The 17,791-nt window shown below is 37.3% G+C and overlaps 1 protein-coding gene across 1 annotated transcript in view; it reads left to right on the plus strand.

Moving 5' to 3' along the window:
- The window catches only part of BLTP1 (bridge-like lipid transfer protein family member 1), a 120,083-nt gene that overhangs the window by 93,491 nt on the left and 8,801 nt on the right, over window positions 1-17,791 (plus strand). Inside the window, exons 62-78 of the mRNA XM_082482267.1 lie at window positions 159-268; window positions 1,736-1,826; window positions 2,364-2,426; window positions 4,061-4,305; window positions 4,942-5,157; window positions 6,490-6,670; window positions 8,102-8,294; window positions 10,456-10,617; window positions 10,736-10,875; window positions 11,936-12,137; window positions 12,537-12,740; window positions 12,860-13,039; window positions 14,694-14,831; window positions 15,238-15,495; window positions 16,388-16,538; window positions 16,812-16,969; window positions 17,488-17,680. Coding sequence (XP_082338393.1) covers window positions 159-268; window positions 1,736-1,826; window positions 2,364-2,426; window positions 4,061-4,305; window positions 4,942-5,157; window positions 6,490-6,670; window positions 8,102-8,294; window positions 10,456-10,617; window positions 10,736-10,875; window positions 11,936-12,137; window positions 12,537-12,740; window positions 12,860-13,039; window positions 14,694-14,831; window positions 15,238-15,495; window positions 16,388-16,538; window positions 16,812-16,969; window positions 17,488-17,680 — 2,885 coding nt within the window. The remainder of the gene's footprint in view (window positions 1-158; window positions 269-1,735; window positions 1,827-2,363; window positions 2,427-4,060; window positions 4,306-4,941; window positions 5,158-6,489; window positions 6,671-8,101; window positions 8,295-10,455; window positions 10,618-10,735; window positions 10,876-11,935; window positions 12,138-12,536; window positions 12,741-12,859; window positions 13,040-14,693; window positions 14,832-15,237; window positions 15,496-16,387; window positions 16,539-16,811; window positions 16,970-17,487; window positions 17,681-17,791) is intronic.

The raw sequence follows: 17,791 nt of genomic DNA on the forward strand, positions 1-17,791 counted from the left end.
GCTGGCAAATGCTGATGAGAGATGCATTTTAGCTATTATGGAAAAAAGAAATCCTTTTTACTTTACTGGCACACCAGTCTATAAAATAGTATTTTAGCTTGCCAGAGTTTTTTCTCTGTGTTCTCAGTTGTTGCATTTAAATATTATTTTTGTTTTAGGCTGCCTCCTTGAAGGACAAATGGGGTCTCAGCTACAAACCCAGCTATAGCCGATCTAAGAGTATTTCAGCATCAGGAAGACCTCCTCTGAAGAGAATGGACAGAACCAGGTAACTTCTGGGAATTTGAGATCTGATCACAACAACAGCGTATGTAACAGAGGAAACATTGGACTTTGGCCCTAAGCATCCCTTTACTATAGGCAGGGGCTATATGTGGTGGAACTGGATAGGAGAAGGTCATTTTGGAAGACAAGCATGTTCTAAAAAGCAACTTTTCACCTTTTTTTGAAACTACTTTTTTATCAGAATTAGTAGTCTGTCAAATGAGAAGTTTCCAGTTCTACAACAACTTAGGTTTTTCTACAGAATCCTGCTTTCAAGACATGTTGAAGAAACTTACATGAGGAAAAATGGCATAATGTAATAATTTCAATTTCTATGCTTGATTTGCAATCATCTGCCTTAAAGAGTTTAAAAAAGAAAAGAAGGAAGGAAGGATCATTTTCTTTTAATCTCTTCACCTGTATAACGTATTGGTTTTGTTTCATCATTTAATGGTTGCTGAGCAAACTGTAGTTGTATAATGATGCCTCCTAGTAAAGTGTTTGCTTCGCTCTTAGAATACACGTTTGAGCTTATTGCTACTGTAGATCCAGCTGAAGCGTTCAACTTTTGGAATTAAAAATGTGCTACATTATTATGTATTAAATATAAAAGATGTGAGAGTAGTGTTAGAATTTTGTGGACTTTCTTCTATGAGAATAGAAATTCTTAATAGAAATTTACTTCAAATTTGAATACTTCTGTAGAAATGAATTGAAATTTATAAATAATCCAGATATGAAAATATCAAACAGCAGATATTCCAGCATAAAACCAGCTTTCTAAGTACTCTAAAGTGAATTTTTCAAGGTGGCCTTGAAAAGGAGTCTGTGTTCTGAATTAATTAGCAATCTTGATAATTAAAGCAGAGCAAGTGTTGAAGGCATGAAGGTTCTAGTTCGAGATCTCCTCAGATGAAAACCAATTTCGTTGTACTTTTTCACAAGGTTATCTGAAGAGAACCGGAAATTGCAGGGAAAAGATAGTGGGGCTTTTCTGTTGCTTTATAAAAAGCACAAAGTTCTGAAAAACTTAATGAGTACTTTGGTTTGAATGAAAAGTATATGCATGTGCTATAAGGCTGAATAATCAAATAATTCATTTCAGTTGCATTAGGGAATATATAATCTGCCAACTTGCTTTACGTCTCAAGTGTCACAAAGATCTTATTTTTCCTATAATTTCTGCTTGTTGGGTCAGGGTTGAAAAACTTTCATAAAGAAATACACAGAGATTGCTAGCGATAGCCTATTAGCCGAGTAATGTGTAGCTTCCTTCTCATTCCTTCTCCCCCTCCTTTTTCCTTTTCACATATCCTAAGTGCTTCAATTGTGATTTTATACTTTCTTCCATAATAAAATCGTAAGTACTGACTGTACTTTTTTTATTGCCTTATATTTGTGCAGTGTTTGCGTGAGTGAAAAATTCTGCAGTAAAATTCAAGAAACTGTTGTGGTTTGGTTTTGCTTATAGCTCTCGGCTTGGAGACAGCGAAGACCTCCCGGATATCCGTGTCGATGCCGCATCTCCTGGGCCAAGAGTAACTTTCAACATACAGGATTCTGTAAGAATTACTTTATATGCCATATAATTATACTTGCTGTGCCATTTGGTCACAAGTTCATGAAATAGGTATACCTAGGCAGACTTGAATTACTTGTATGTTTTTGTGTCTTTCACTGCGTGTATGTGCCTCAAATTATGGGTGTGGTTTTGGAAGATAGATTTGTTTTGATAGAAGACATGTATTTTGGTTTCTTAACGTAGAAATTAATTGAAACTTTAAGGGAAATACTTGAAAATGGTAATATTTTAGGCTGACACACATAGTGGTAATACAGTTGTTTTATTTTTATCAGAAGCGTGCAAAAAATTCACCTAGTATATTTTGGTTTTGAACATATTTAGAGTTTTGGAAATGGGTATTAGTCAGTTTGCTGTAGCTGTACAGGTACATCCTTCTGTGTGTTTGAAATGGATTGTTTTGTTTGCTCATTTTTTGTTTGCTCATTTTTAAAATGTTCCTAATATGTTGTTTTTGCATGGCTGAGATTATTGTAATTGTTTTATTTTTTTTTTTTTCTTTTCACTTCTAATTAAGTTGAATAAAACAGCTCTGGGGATTGCACAACAATCCAGCTGTCCAGGGGAAGGGTATTTTCAGGTATTTGTGAGAAGCAGCAAGTATTCTTTGCCGGACAACTAATTTATCTCACCAGGAGCTGCTTTTCAATGTTTCATCTCTTTTGCACTCAGCTAAACAGAATGTATATCAAATTGGAAAATATTTAAATATGTACAGTAAGCAGAACAACAGCATTGGTTGTTGATGAACTTTCCAGAGTGTTTCTACACCCTTATGTAGACCTAAAACTTGGTAGTTTCTGTAAAATGAATTACTGGAATTTTGTTTGTATATTTATGAGGACCTCGATCAAGGCTGATGTAAAATGACATAAGTCTAGCCTTGAAATATGCTTTGGAAGAGGATTGTAGTGTGTGTGCAGGTGTCTTCATCTGTTACTTTGTGTTCCAAGATTGCAGGCATCAACACCAGTACAAAATAATTGCTAGGTGGGAGGACCTCTTCTCACACTTTTAGTTCTGTTGGAATTCCTATATTTAATGCAGAGTAAGACATTTTCAAATAATGGTGAGTAGGGAATGTGTCAAAACTTAATACCCAGAGAAAAAATGGTGGAGTTTTTTTGACTGCTTTAATATGTTAATATGTTTAGGGAAAATAAAGAGAAAAACAACCAAAAAACCCAAACAAACCAACAAAAGCAAAACAAAACCAAACAAATAACCCCAAGCAAACTCAAGCGATAGTAATATACCTTTCTTTCCCTTCCAACTCATCTCGCATTCCCAGGAAATGAATTCTTGTTTCTGAGAGAGAGGTGGAAATAAAACACAGAAACGTGTTGTCCGCATTTAAATATGTTCACGTTTAAAAGCTATCCTACCTTTTTTTGTTGTTTATATATAAGCCCAGTTAGCTTAAGTGTTGACAGCATTTTGCTATGCCAACAAAGCTCAGAGGTATCAAATGTTGAATATTTGTAAAGAAATAATACCTTATTGACATTATAATGCCGGTTCTTCAGCAGAGCTTTAATGTGAATTTGCAGACGACAACTCTGTAGCTCTACAGTAACGTTGCACGGGTAGTGCTGGTGTTGAATAACACTTCTAGATATTTTTCACTGGTGTTTTAAGAAGTTAATGTTCAAAAATTGCTTGTGTGCTCTTGTGTCGTGCTTTATGTGAGAAACAGGAGGCCCCTTGTGGAAATTTGGCCTGATGTTCACTTGGTGCTAAAGCACGTGGGCCCAAGAGCGCAGCCCCGAACTGCGAACCGGTGCCGTACATTCTGTGTTAGCACTCTGCATGCACGCCTCACTAACGCTCCTGGGCGCCTCAGCCGCTCTGCAAGGTTCACGGTGATTTTTCCTCTCTTTGGTTCTTTTCTTTCGAAATATATTTTTAAATTGAAATGAAATGTTTCCGTTCCTTCTGATGGTGTGAATCGGTCAGAGCATGATGCGTAATTAGCTAACAGACCGAGCTCGATCACCAGGCAATGGCAAATGTCTCCCCACCAAGCTTTCATTTCTTTCTTTTTCATAATCCGTCTTGCAATTTCTACACCTGCTGTCTCTGTCTTATGAGGAACTTGGGAGCGAGAGTTTCTCATAGCGCTCTTGCTTTTTTTATTTCCAGAGCTATCTAATGCATTCTCGACGGAAACGAAATCTGTGGAAATTTAATATCTTTTTGTCTCTTTACAATCAGTTTCCAGAGGAGACAGAAATGGACCTTTTGTCTGTAACTATTGACGGTCCCTCCCATTACTCATCTACTAGTGAAGGCTCATGCTCGGTATTTGGTTCACCCAAAACTCCAGTAGTCTTCTCACCCGGCATTCCCTTCCAGCCTGAAGAAGGACGCCGGGATGACAGCTTATCATCAAGCAGCGAGGACTCTGACAAGGAGGATGACCATGAAAGAGAGAGGACGTATTTTTATAGGAAACCACCGTAAGTAAAGGTCCTAAGGAAGAACACAGAAATTAAGAAAATACGCTTGAAATACTGACGTAAAAGCTACAGAATCTGATGAAGGATCGAATTTTGCCCGAAGTGGGGATGTGGAAGGCCGGGCAGGTTGCGTTCGGCAGAGGTGACTGTGAGGGAAGGAGGAGTTCTGATCTGAAAAGGAGGCAACTGTTAGAAATTTCAGGGCTTGGAACAAAATAAAAGAACTTGGAAAGTGAATTTTTTGAGGCACGGGGCAGGTTTTAGTAGGCCCAAATGACGGATTTGTCAAATACGCCGTAACTTTCAGTTTTATCCAGGGATTATACCGCCGCAAAGTGCATGCAATAATATAAATATTTACAAATACAAAAATGATTGTATTATCTTTTTGTTCCTTTTCTAGATTGAGAATTTTTAAAGGGCTTAGTTCTTTATAGTACCCTATACTAAGAAAGGATACTTACTAATATGTTAACGGAAGATAGATCACTGCATTCCTGTGTATCAGATAAGGCCTTTTCCAGAAATGTTCTTAAAAGATTATACGCTGAGTGTGGACGTAGCCTAAGAATGTCTTCTACCACCTGTTCAGCTAAATGTCACGCTAATATCTAATCCACGATTGTGCCCGGGCAGGAGTACCTCTCGCAAGAAAGCAACAGGCTTCGCTGCTGTCCACCAACTGTTCACTGAGCGCTGGCCCACGACGCCTACCAACAGAAGCGTGACTGGCACGACCACGGAGAGAAATATTGACTTTGAACTTGATATCAGGGTTGAAATTGACTGTGGAAAATGTGTACTGCACCCTACAATGCTTCAGCAAGAACATGATGACATTAGTTTACGAAGGTAAGAAACGTGTCACTTACAGCTGTTCTTCATAAGGCTACCGAGTACTTTATTCGACTTTAGCTGTTAAGTCCATCTGATGTTTCCATCACTTAAGTTCTGACCATATGAGCAATAATTAATGACTCTTAAGCACCGGCCTCTGAAAAGCATAGAAGATGTATGCATTAGTTTAACATCACTTTATTCGTTGTAATTATCACTACTTCATAGCATTACTGTAAGTTGCAATTGTTATGTCCGAGTATGGCGTGGGGAGTTGTGTTTGTTTAGCAAGGATCATCATATGCCTCTCTTCTCATTTTATTTTTTAAATCATGTTTTGTCTTTCATAAACAAAATATTAGGCTTTCAAAGCACTCAGATTATTTCTTTTTCAGCCTCCAAAGAAGTAACTTTACAACTTAGTCAAACCATTATGTGGATTCACTAATAGTGGCGCTACTAGTGTGTTTTCTCATGATCTCTGAGGGCTCCCATTATTTTCTGAGTGTGAAGGCATGCTGATGTAATGTATCTTTCTTAATAAAATGCATTTTTTTTAATTGTCTGAGGCAAGAGAAGTGTTTACTTCTGATCTTAATGAGGTTTGATCTCATCCTCAGTTTTTAAAGTCTCCTTTTTTCATGTATATGCGATCAGGGATCTAATGGCAGCTTTACATTACTTTCTAAAATTTGATTGGTTGTTAATAAAATGCTGAATTTTAAGAAACTTATTTGTCAACAAAGATAATTCTTAAAAAGTATAGTATAAGGAAATCAGATTTACTTGTTTTAACTCTAATTGTAAGAAATAGGAACAAACGAGAAATACTTTTTCTTACTGAGAGGTATACATAGCAGATCTGTAATTAGAAAGGAACTTGGTTTCTGTCTTTCCAAGACACTTTTTTCTAAGAACTGATACAGAAGGAAAAAAAAATCTCTTAAGAATTTATACAAAGACAGGCTTTACAGCAGAGAATGAAAATTGCTAAGTGTTTTCTGCATATAGAAGAGTTTTCACAGATCCCATTGGGTAACGTAGATGAACTTGACTGTAAGAGTACAGAGAATTGGAAGGTGTTTCTCTAATGACATAGCAATAATTTTGTACATTTTACTGCCTGAAATAATCGCATAATGAAAGTGGCGAAACCAGAGTGGGCAGACAGAAGGGGAGTGGAGGTCACAGAAAGTAAAGAGTAAAGCAGAGATTGAAATGCTTCCTTGTATAGTTGATATTACAAATTTGGTTTAGACATCTCTAGGTTATTTAATACTGGAAAATATGCTCTCATTAATATGAGTATTAAGCTCGCTTTACTAACATGCAATGCATTTATTTTAGGAGCTATGATCGGAGTTCCAGAAGTTTGGATCAAGAGTCTCCTTCAAAAAAGAAGAAATTTCAAACTAATTATGCATCTACTACTCACTTACTTGCTGGCAAGAAAGTGCCATCATCTCTACAGACAAAATCTAGTGATGTGGAAACAACAGTGTTTTATATTCCTGGGGTGGATGTAAAGGTAAAGGAGCGTATAAACTCAGCAGGGAAGCACTTGCTCTTTCTCTCTGCTCAAATGTGATTTCAACGCAAATACATTGTTACAGTATGTACAAGTTTGTATATACAGAGCACCTCGGCAAAAACTCTTTTCAGTTATGTAAATTCTGCTAAAATATGAATAACGATTTCTGTAATACTACATTGAAAACCGATAAATGCTTTTACCCTTGTTTTCTTAGGGGAGGAAAAAGAAAACTTGTATGTAGCGTCAAAATTACAACTATGTCAAGTGACACTACATAGCAAACAGTGTATGTGATATCATATAACAAAAAGAAATCAGTTCAATTAATATTTTGGTGTCAGAAATCAGACTCTTTTTTTGGATATTTTCATCTCTGACAGGTAGTTTATATTGTATACCCTTTTTAAATAAAGGAAGATCTGTTCACTGTCAGTAATTCATGTGGAGGGCAGCTTAGTAGTTGGCCCCCTAACACATAAAGCGCTCTTACTGGTCTTGTGTGTTGCTTATTATAGCAGCCAGTCTTGTTATAAAAACTATTTTTTTTTAAGACAATGCTCTCTCAAACACTGTCAAACTGTACACTCCTTTGTTTTTTTAAATCGTTGTTTCTATATCCTAGTAAGAAAGTGTCCCAACACAAATGTTCTTGTATTTGTGATTTGAAATCCTTTGGGTAAGAACAGGAAAATTAGGTCACTGCTGCATGGAAACTTCATGCAGTTCAGTTGAGGCAATGCCGTAAATCAAGTGCTCTTCACTTGAAACAGCCTGGCTTTTCTAGTCTTTGGACATGGAAGGGCTATGTGTGCCCATTTTCCAGTATCCCTTGCTATCTTCAGGGATAACAGTTATGCCTCAGGTCCTGCCCCTTGCTTTTAGTCAATTTATGAATTAGCTAAACATTCTCCACAGCCTTCTGCATTTTCATTGATAGTATATTATGTGTGTATAGGAGGTGTGAAGTTCTGGAATATTTTATTATTTTTATATTCTATGCAACTTTCTGTATGCCTGTGTTCAGCAGTGGAATAGTTCCACCAGGCAGTAAGACAGAAAGCAAGTGATGTGGACAGGAGCAAAGAGTTGGTGGCACAGGATGCGTACAACATAACAGAGCGGAGGGGCACGCTTTAGGCATCGTTCCTAAGTAGTTCATTTCCTCTGTTTCTCTATGTTTCCTTGATTTATTTTTTTTCAAATACAGTGTATTAATTCATATCTTTTTTTCTTTCTTTTTTTTTTTTTTACAAAGATTCCAGTGCATGGGCTGTATCTGTAGAACATGAATTGGAATGTAACGTATCTTACAGTGGATCTTTGTAAATAATGGGAAAAAAAATTGCAGGGAAGGAGTGACACCAAACTGCTATACCGAAATCGAGCTACTTGTATGACGTAAATTGATCTTTCTTTGCTTTCCAGTTGCACTACAACTCTAAGACTTTAAAGACCGAATCGCCAAATACTTCTCGAGGATCCTCTTTGCCAAGAACCCTTTCCAAAGAGTCCAAGCTGTATGGTATGAAAGATACTGCCGCATCTCCTCCTTTATCTAGCACTATCCACAGCAAGACTAACACCTTACTTCCTCCCCAACCCCCACCCATCCCATCAGGTACTTATAGACAATAACCTTCTAAAACTGTCATGGATATATATCTTCTCTCTGTGTAATCTACTAGCTTTAGATCTGTCTGCACATTACCTGAACCACTGTATTTATCAAATCTTAACTTTGGCTGCAGAAACCCGATCCCAGAAGCGTGAATGCAATTCATAAGGCTACATTTTTAGAAGTCTCTTGCCAAACCAGTCTCAGTAATATTTCTGTCATAGTTGCCATATCCCAGTCATGGGCTGTCAGTGCCTTCTCCCTGTTTTTATTTAACAAAATAATGCTTATTACTGGAAAGCAAAGTTGCAGTATCTGTATAAAACGTGATTGCTGGCTACTTTATTCTTCATAATCCAAGAAGAAAAAAAAATCAGATGAATCCTTGTGTGCCTACATTACACTATTCAAAGAATACTTTCAGCTTTTAAGTGCCTTCTGCCGCATAAGTAATGTGTAAATTATTGCTTTCTGGAACCTGGGTTATTTCTTGTGGTACTGAAGCAGCTGATTAGACCTACTTGTATTAATCAAAATACCAGGCTAGTGTCCTCAACTGTTGCAGACACTTAAATAAGAATGAATTGGAGTAACATGAGTTCTAACAATTGAGTTTTATCTGCAACGATTCCTGTTTTCAAGCAGGAGTCTGTTGTTACATCATGTCAGATCTAGAGGTATGTAGATTGCACCTCCACCTTCTGAAATGTTCACTCTTCTCTCCTTCAGCATTTGAATATCACTTCAAAAACAAAGTCAAAATTTGATGAGCAGGCAAAATTAGTAACTGAAAAAAGTTGTTGGTAGTTTTCGGGTTTTTTTGTTTGTTTTGGTTTGGTTTTGTTGTTTGTTTTTTTTAATAAAACCAGTGGAGATGCTGGAAGAGAACAGTGAAATGGGGACACCTCCCTCAATTATCCATGCTGTTAAACCATTAGCTCTTACACCTTTATGTCCATCCCCTTTATGATTAATGAATGTTTTGTAATCTTGGTTTATACTACTTCTTTTCAATTTTGTTCTGTATTTTCCTATCCTCTTTCCAATCTTTGCCTTTTAATTTTTACTGTGTCATGTGCAGTTACTGAGTTGTCTTGTTTTTATATCTGTAAGCTCTACATTTGTTAGGGGGCTTACGGAAATTGCACTTGTATGATGATATAAGTGTCTCCCAAAACTCTAGGGATAGCAAATAATTTATTTTTTATGCCTTGTATTTTTGTAAATATTTATTAGTTCTGAATTGGTTTGAAACAAATTTATTTTTATTTATATTACTTTTCCTCTGGAATGGAAACCACCTTGTCTTATTGTCTTTGGTCTCCAGTAAGAGCAAGATAGGACAATCTAGTCAGAGGTACTAGACAGAATAGGTTGCACAGAATGAAAATTCAGTGCTTAGTTTTTAGCAAATAAAAGGATTTTTAAGCTCTGGTTTAGTTATTTAGTCAATTTTTCTTGGAGAGTTTTAAATCATTATCTTCATTTACCTCCATTCTAATAGCTGTGTTTCATAGAGACAGTAATTGAGCTGGTACTAATACCTTCTGTGCATATTTATATTTTGCTGAGCGTGGATCCAAATGCTAGCCTCTTCCACAGATTTAGAAGACCACAACCTTTTTATGAGTTTATACTCTGGCTAGCTCCAAGCTTTTAAAAACACTGGTTTAGAATCTTTAGTTATTCTTTGCATAAATATAGTAGGACTTGCCACTTACGGTTTTTAATTTTTTGATGTATTGTCTCAGGTTAAACTGACATTCTTCCCAGGCTCATGTATATATTTTTGCTAATTCCCCTTTCATTTCCAGTCAGCTGTGGTTACTTTGCATTGTGTATTTGGAGAAGAATTGTTTGTATATGATTTCAATGCTGTTTTTTAAAAAGCAAAATGGTGACAATAAGGTAAGAGTGCTTCGTCAAGAACATGAGGAATGGTATTACAGTCAATCATAACAGACTAATAGTTGTTCTTGCACAGTTTTCGTGGTGAAAACTTATGGTTTAATTTTTTCTAATCAATCTGATTTATGCCTTTTCAGATGATGATACAGAGAATTTGAGGAAACAGCAGTTAGTTATGAATTATCTTCCAATGTTTATCAGTCAGTTACTGTTGAGTGGTATCATATTAGACAAATTTATCTTCTAAATGTTGCAGCCAAAGGGAAAGGAAGTGGTGGAGTGAAAACTGCTAAACTATATGCATGGGTTGCGCTCCAGTCATTGCCGGAGGAAATGGTGATTAGCCCGTGCTTACTGGACTTCCTAGAGAAAGCTCTTGAAACCATTCCAATTACACCCATTGAAAGGAATTACACAGGTAAGTTGCACATTTGTATTCTAGTACTCTGTGCTTTTTCTTTTTTGTCTTGTGGTGGCATTGAGCTGCTCCTCCCTTTAAATCCCACTTTCTAACGAGTTCTTGTACTTGTTAAAAGCTGTTAGTTCACAGGATGAAGACATGGGACAATTCGATATACAAGATCCCTTAGAAGAGTCCACAACATCATTAGTATCGTCCTCAACATCAGCATATTCATCCTTCCCTGTCGATGTGGTGGTTTATGTACGAGTTCAGGTGAGGTTTTAAGTCGACATTCAGTACCATAATAACTCCAGTCACAGTCTTTGAGACAATCCATGCTTCTAAGATTGCTTTTTAAAAAATAAAAAATAACTTCAAGTGTCCTTTCTGAGATATTAATGTCTAGTGTAATGATAAAATAGGACTATTTCAGCAGCTCTGACATATTTTAGTCCCGTGGAGACCAAAGAAATGAGCTATTTTGAGAAGTTGCGAGCTTTTTTAATCATCGCTTCTTCCATGTCTCTTTTGGACTTTTTTTGAAAATATATTTCATAACTAGTATTTCTATCCATTGTTTATGGGTACCATTACAAAACAACAATAATAATTAAATATGTTCTCAGTTTATATGGAAAATGTATGAACGTACAGTTATCATCTATAAGGCATTATTCACACTGCTTCATATTTAATGTGTCTGGACTTTTTATATGTGTCAGAGAGAAAAGTGCTACCGCAGAGTTATTCAGAGCACTTGGGCTTGGTCTGAACATTGCTATTGTATTTTTCCGCTTTGCTCAAACAACATTTTTTCCTGGTATAAATTTGATTCTGTTCCCAAAGTGAACAACATATTCTAAAAGATGCCTTTTTTTTTTTTTTTTTTTTTTTTAATGCCTATGAAAGTTCACCACAACAGTCTGTAGACTCTCTCAGCTTTTACTTGCAAACTGATCTGGCCAAGAATGTGTTGAGGGGAGCTGAGGCTTTCAGCATCAGCTCAAGTGATTCTGTATAGTTCTCACATGAGATGAGCTGCAAATTGACTTGGGAAGGAGAAAGAGAGGGGGACATTCGTGTCCTTTGCTGCATCCAGGCTTCCTGTGTTGAAATTTTCCAAAAACTGGTCCAAATAATAGCCCTGGTGTTGGAGGGATTTCTTGAAATTAATGTATCTATATCAACTTGTATGCAGTTTTCTTACTAATCCTAAAACCAGTCTGAAAAGGCTGTCATTTTCTTAGTTTTAAAAACTAAATACGTAGCCAAAGTTGGGATGTTTTTAGTATTTCTTAATTGTTCATTGAATGCTTTATTTTCTGTCTTTCAGCCCTCTCAAATCAAGTTCAGTTGCTTGCCGGTATCAAGAGTTGAATGTATGCTGAAGTTGCCTTCCCTGGATCTTGTTTTCTCTTCAAACCGAGGAGAACTGGAAACATTGGGCACAACGTACCCATCAGAAAATGTGTCAATTGGTGTCAATACTTCACAGAGCGGCTCAAAGAATTCAGTTAGTAAATCCGGAGCACCAGGTAATATGTATATGAATGTTTATCCTATATACAGCTTGTAGCATAAATAAATGTAATGTTCTGTTGTCTGAAACTAGAGCAGAAGATAAGCTTTTCCACACCTTAAGGCTAGACATTTCTGTATTAGTGAGTTCAGAAGGATTTCTTCATGTTGTATCAGTTCCCTGTAAAAGCTTGCACAGAGTTGGAGTTTTGCTTGCATTGGTTAAGCGAGTTCAGTTCTCTCTTACAAAAGGCTAGCATCAATACATAGAATATTTAAGCTGCATTGCTGCTACAAGGACATAATTTGATATGCATTTGGTCTGTTTAGTATTTCTGTTAACAATCAGTATTATTTCACATTTGAAAATGCTTTCATACTAAAACTGTCTTTTGCCAAAAAAAATTTGACTTCAGGTTCATCACCTGGACTCGGCAGCCCTCTTGGCAGAACACGGCACAGCAGCAGTCAGTCAGACTTGACTACTTCTAGTAGCAGCTCTTCAGGCCTGAGCTTTACCGCTTGCATGTCTGACTTTTCCCTTTACGTGTTCCATCCGTATGGAGCTGGAAAACAAAAATCTGCTGTTACTGTTCTAACCCCTGGATCGGGAGCCTTAGGTACAGAAAGAACAATTTTTTGTTTGCTTTAATGAACGTTGTTCAAGTTTGGCATGGTTTTCTGAACTGAAGATTTGAAAAGGTCACAGAGGATTGAACTTTTTCCTGTCTATTTCTAGGTAACGTGGATGAGGAACCAACTTCAGTCACTGGCCGGAAGGATTCTTTGAGCATTAACCTTGAGTTTGTGAAAGTCAGTCTGTCACGAATAAGGCGTTCAGGAGGTTCCTCCTTTTTTGAGAGTCAGTCTGCGAGCAAAGCTACCAGCAAGATAGATACTACATTGATAAACATTTCTGGTAAATGCTTGTTGCACTTTAATCCCATCTATTCCGAGAACTGCTGTTCCAGGGATAGGCCTTACTCTCGGCCGCTTTTGTAGATGTTAAGTGAGAACCATCTACTTGTAGCGTGCAAAAGAGAGTGGTTATTTTCCACCTAATGGCACAATGTATATTTTTCTTCAGATATAAAATCCTATAGTGTAAATTAGCTTTGTACCTGAGAGACGAGAGTCTTTGAATAGTATCGTTTGTTGAGCAATATCTATGCCCTTCATTTTTTAACCCTATTTCTTGAGAACTCCAAAAGCCTGTGTGGACTGCAGTATGACTACATAAATGGCAATGAGATGGAACATGTAATGCTAATCTGTTCTCACTTAAATAATTTGTTTCAATGACAAACTCAGTAGCTTGGTTAGCTTTTAAATATTTTTACATTAGCTATACCAGTAGTTCTAGTTTTCCACCCAAAAAAAAAAAAAAATCCTTCTTCCTAAAATATTTCATTTATTCTTCACTGTCATGAATCATTAAGAGTTAAAATAGTGGGTTTGAAATCCTCAAACTCTAAATATGCCATTTCACTTCGGCGTGGCCAATATGAATCTGTTTTACTGCTGGTGACCAAAAAGAGTGTTGTTAATCTGAAAGTTTGTTTCTGGGAACAACCAGTTGAGGGGACTGCAAAACACACAAAAAAAAAGTATATGATGAGCCTTTGGACTGGACAGACATAAACTAGTATAATAATAGAACCTTATGTTAAATTTACTCCCAAAGTTAGTTAAGCTTTCAGTTGGATCTGGTTTGGTAAACACTAACCACCCATTTTCATAGTTCTCTCTTCTGAAATAGGTATTTCACAGCTCTCTTTTGTTACCTGAATAGGATAACTCGCCCTTTTTTTCTGGTCTTATTTGAAAACTAGAAATGGTCTAGTTTTCAAGCAGTCTCCCCATAGATGGGGGGGGGGGGGGATCAAAGCGGATGATGTAGCACAATTTAATGTGGTATTATGGAGATGCTATACTGTGCCCATTAAAAATGCCAGCTGAATCTCCTAGATCACAGGTTGCCTTCTTAGTGTTCTTCAAGCTCATTTTTTTTGTTGTAAACTGGTATTTGCTGTGTGTTGTTATCTTCAGTCGTGCTACTCGGTGGTGTAGTTCTGCCGTCTGTTCAGTTACTAGCTGTCAAATTTCACCGCCTTGCCACCTGGTGCCTATGAAATTACAGTGAGAGTTGGACTCCTGAATACGCAAGGTACCTTGAAGTGAAAGTGCAGTTTAAAGATTTGTTATTTATTTATTTATTTTCCCCCACTGCACGTGGGATCCTGACTTACTGGGCAACCAGCAGAATGATTGTGATTAACGTGCCATTGAAGCCCTCAGATGAGGAGTCCCAGAGGGACGTAAAACACAAGTAGGAGCATCAGTTATATTCTTAGGTTCCATCTTGCCTTTATGAAATGTGTTTGTATCTAATACTGGATTTGGAGATATGGCAACACCTCAGGGAAACTGCAGGTTTTAATAACTATTTTTTCATTACAGCAGAGGCTATACTGCTGGGTAAAGAAGTATTAAGCATGCATTTATTAGGTTTGTTTACCAAAATCTGTTACTACTGAGAATTTAAAATTGTGTATATGCTTTTTCTTTGTCAGCTGTCTGTGATATAGGATCTGCTTCTTTTAAATATGATATGCGGCGACTCAGTGAGATTCTAGCCTTCCCAAGGGCTTGGTACAGGAGAAGCATTGCTAGACGGCTTTTCCTAGGCGATCAAACAATAAATCTGCCAGGTAAGATGTTGCTTCTTATCATGAGAAACCTTTTTGTACAAGGGGTTGTAGTAGGAATTTTATCAACATTTATTACCTGTGTATTATTACATGTGACAAGATATAAATGTATTATAATTTATTCTGTATGCAATCACTCTAGTAAGTTTAACAGATAATCCTAGAAAGAAGGAATGGAAAGTTCCTACAGTAGGTCATTGAATTATTTGAAGAGCTTATATTAATGAAGACAGTAGAAAACCTTTAGTTATGATAAATTAAATATATATACTCTCCAAATGCTTTTCAGTATAGGGGAGGATATTGTTAAATAAAAATGAAATAGTTTTTCTGCCTTTCACTTGCTGTTTGTTTTTGTTGGGTTTTTTTTTTGTTTTTTTTTTTTTTTGTTTTTTTTTTCTAGCAGCATCGGGTCCCGGAACACCAGATTCAATTGAAGGGGTAAGCCAGCATCTTTCTCCTGAATCATCACGGAAAGCATACTGTAGGACGTGGGAGCAGCCCTGCCAATCTGCTTCATTTACACACATGGCACAGTCACCTAATGTTTTTAGTGAACATAGTGCAAGCAGCAGTATGTCACCTGGGACAGCATCGCATAGCTTAAAGTCTCCAGCTGTTACAAGATCCAGGAGTGTGTCTGACTCTTCTGTGCCTCAGAGAGGTCAGTAGACAATGATTTCTTTAAAGTATTGCTATCAGTTGTATGAAAAAAGTGTGTCATTACTCGTTTGTAGCAAGCAACCGTAAAATATTCTTTCCCACTGTGCCTGGGAGTGGAGATTCAATGGCTTGGAGAAAGGAAAACGTCTGAAATGGATAAATCACAGTGTAGTTTGTTAGCATACTTTCTATGAAATTGCAGTTTCTTTTACTAGAGCAAGAGTTGTTTAGCTGGGATTAGATGAGTTCTCCAGCTAAATTTGATGGCATTGTCATCTTCTTCGCTCTCTATTCTCGTCCAAGCAATCACCACACTCTTAGAGCATCAATATCACAGCTCACAAGTGAGGTCAGGTATTTCATTTCATCTGAGACTTTGGGCTTATACTAAGAGATCTAAATAAGGGTAGTTTCTATATAAGAAATAAAGTAACTTTTAATTTCTTTTACTACAAATGTATCTTACAGCAGTGTAGCACTGGCTATGTGGAATATTTATGGTATTAGATATAGATAGGAGATTTAGAATCATAGTGGTTAGACTTGGAAGAGACCTTAAAGATCACCTAGTTCCAACCCCCCTGCCATGGGCAGGGACACCTTCCACTAGACCAGGTTGCTCAAAGCCCCATTCAGCCTGGCCTCGAACACCTCCAGGGATGGGGCAGCCACAACTTCCCTGGGCAACCATGTGTAAAATGAGTCAATTTCTATGACAACTAAAGCGATGCATATTGCAAACCCTCTACTTCTTACTTATCCTCACTCGTAGTTTTGTGGCACTCATTAAATATGGTGTTAGTCTGTCCTTTTGTAATATGTACAATGGATATATTCTGCCAGTTTTTCCTAGCATGCAGAATAACTTAAATTTTTGTCCCCTTTTTGTTTAGATACTCTCTCAAAAACATCAACTCCATTTAATAAGTCAAATAAAGCTGGAAGCCAGCAAGGAACACCATGGGAAACACTGGTTGTATTTGCCATGAACCTAAAACAATTAAACGTTCAAATGAATATGAGTAATGTAATGGGCAATACTACGTAAGTATAAACCAAGATCAAGCATGTTTTAACAGTGTTGTTTTGGGGGAAAGAAAACATTTTCCCCACAGACTGTTAATAGCTTGTTGTCTTCTAGCTTTAAAATCCTAACTTTTTCAGTTTTGAACTGTGAAGCTCCTCATGTATACCAGTAGATGATTAATCCTGAAGTCACATGTGCCTAAGCCACGTTATTTACTGCTTTCCAATAAATAATTTTCAGTTTCTCATTTGACAGCCTGAAAACATTGAATATTTTCACCTCTGTTCTAGGTGGACCACCAGTGGTTTGAAGAGCCAGGGTCGCCTCTCGGTGGGTAGTAGCAGAGATCGGGAAATTAGCATGTCTGTTGGCTTGGGAAGATCACAGTTGGACTCCAGAGGGGGAGTTGTTGGAGGTACCATAGATGTTAATACCCTGGAGATGGTGGGTAAGTTGGAAAGCTGCCTGGTATTAGCATGTGCTCCAGACAATAAATGTGAAAAACTAAAGAATATACACAGTACCTTGCTTTGTGAACCTGCTAGTGTATAAAAACTTTGGATTCTTACTTGTGTGTTCTGACTCTGAAACACACTTTGAATGGAAGGCATAGCCCTCTGATCAGGGGCAGATTCGGTCCCAGGCTTGCTCTAAAATTACACTATTGTGCAACCCTCCAGTCCCCTTCAGCTGTCTGGACAGACAGCAACTGAAAGATTTGATAGCATGTCAGCTCCTCCTAGAATTTCGCAAGTGCTTATGGACTGGGAAATGCAAAAGTGGCTTTGGAAAGAGGCTGGGTGTTCTGGCGTTATCCCAGAGTCATGACCTCTCTATGCCTCTGGAAAAAGCAGCGCTTTCTCAGTCCCTCTATATCATGTGGATGGCATAAGGGTGATATAATTGGAAAAAACTATTTTCTTTTCTGTAATGCTGTATTTCTACGTTGCTTTGGCTCTATTTCAGCTCATATTTCTGAACACCCAAACCAACAGCCCAGTCATAAAATTCAAATTACCATGGGTTCTACTGAAGCACGTGTTGACTATATGGGGTCCAGCATCCTAATGGGAATCTTCAGTAATGCTGATCTTAAACTACAGGATGAATGGAAAATTAATCTGTATAATGCTTTGGACTCGAGCATCTCTGATAAAAGGTAATACTGCTTCCGGTGTTTAGAATGTATAATGTTTCGTAAGGTCAAATTCTGCCTATACGTCTTCTGCCCAGTATAGCTAACCAAAAATGTAAGCATCTGCTAGAAAGT

Source organism: Vanellus vanellus (genome assembly GCF_965231255.1).
Source record: "Vanellus vanellus genome assembly, chromosome: 4".
Lineage (NCBI taxonomy): Eukaryota > Metazoa > Chordata > Aves > Charadriiformes > Charadriidae > Vanellus > Vanellus vanellus.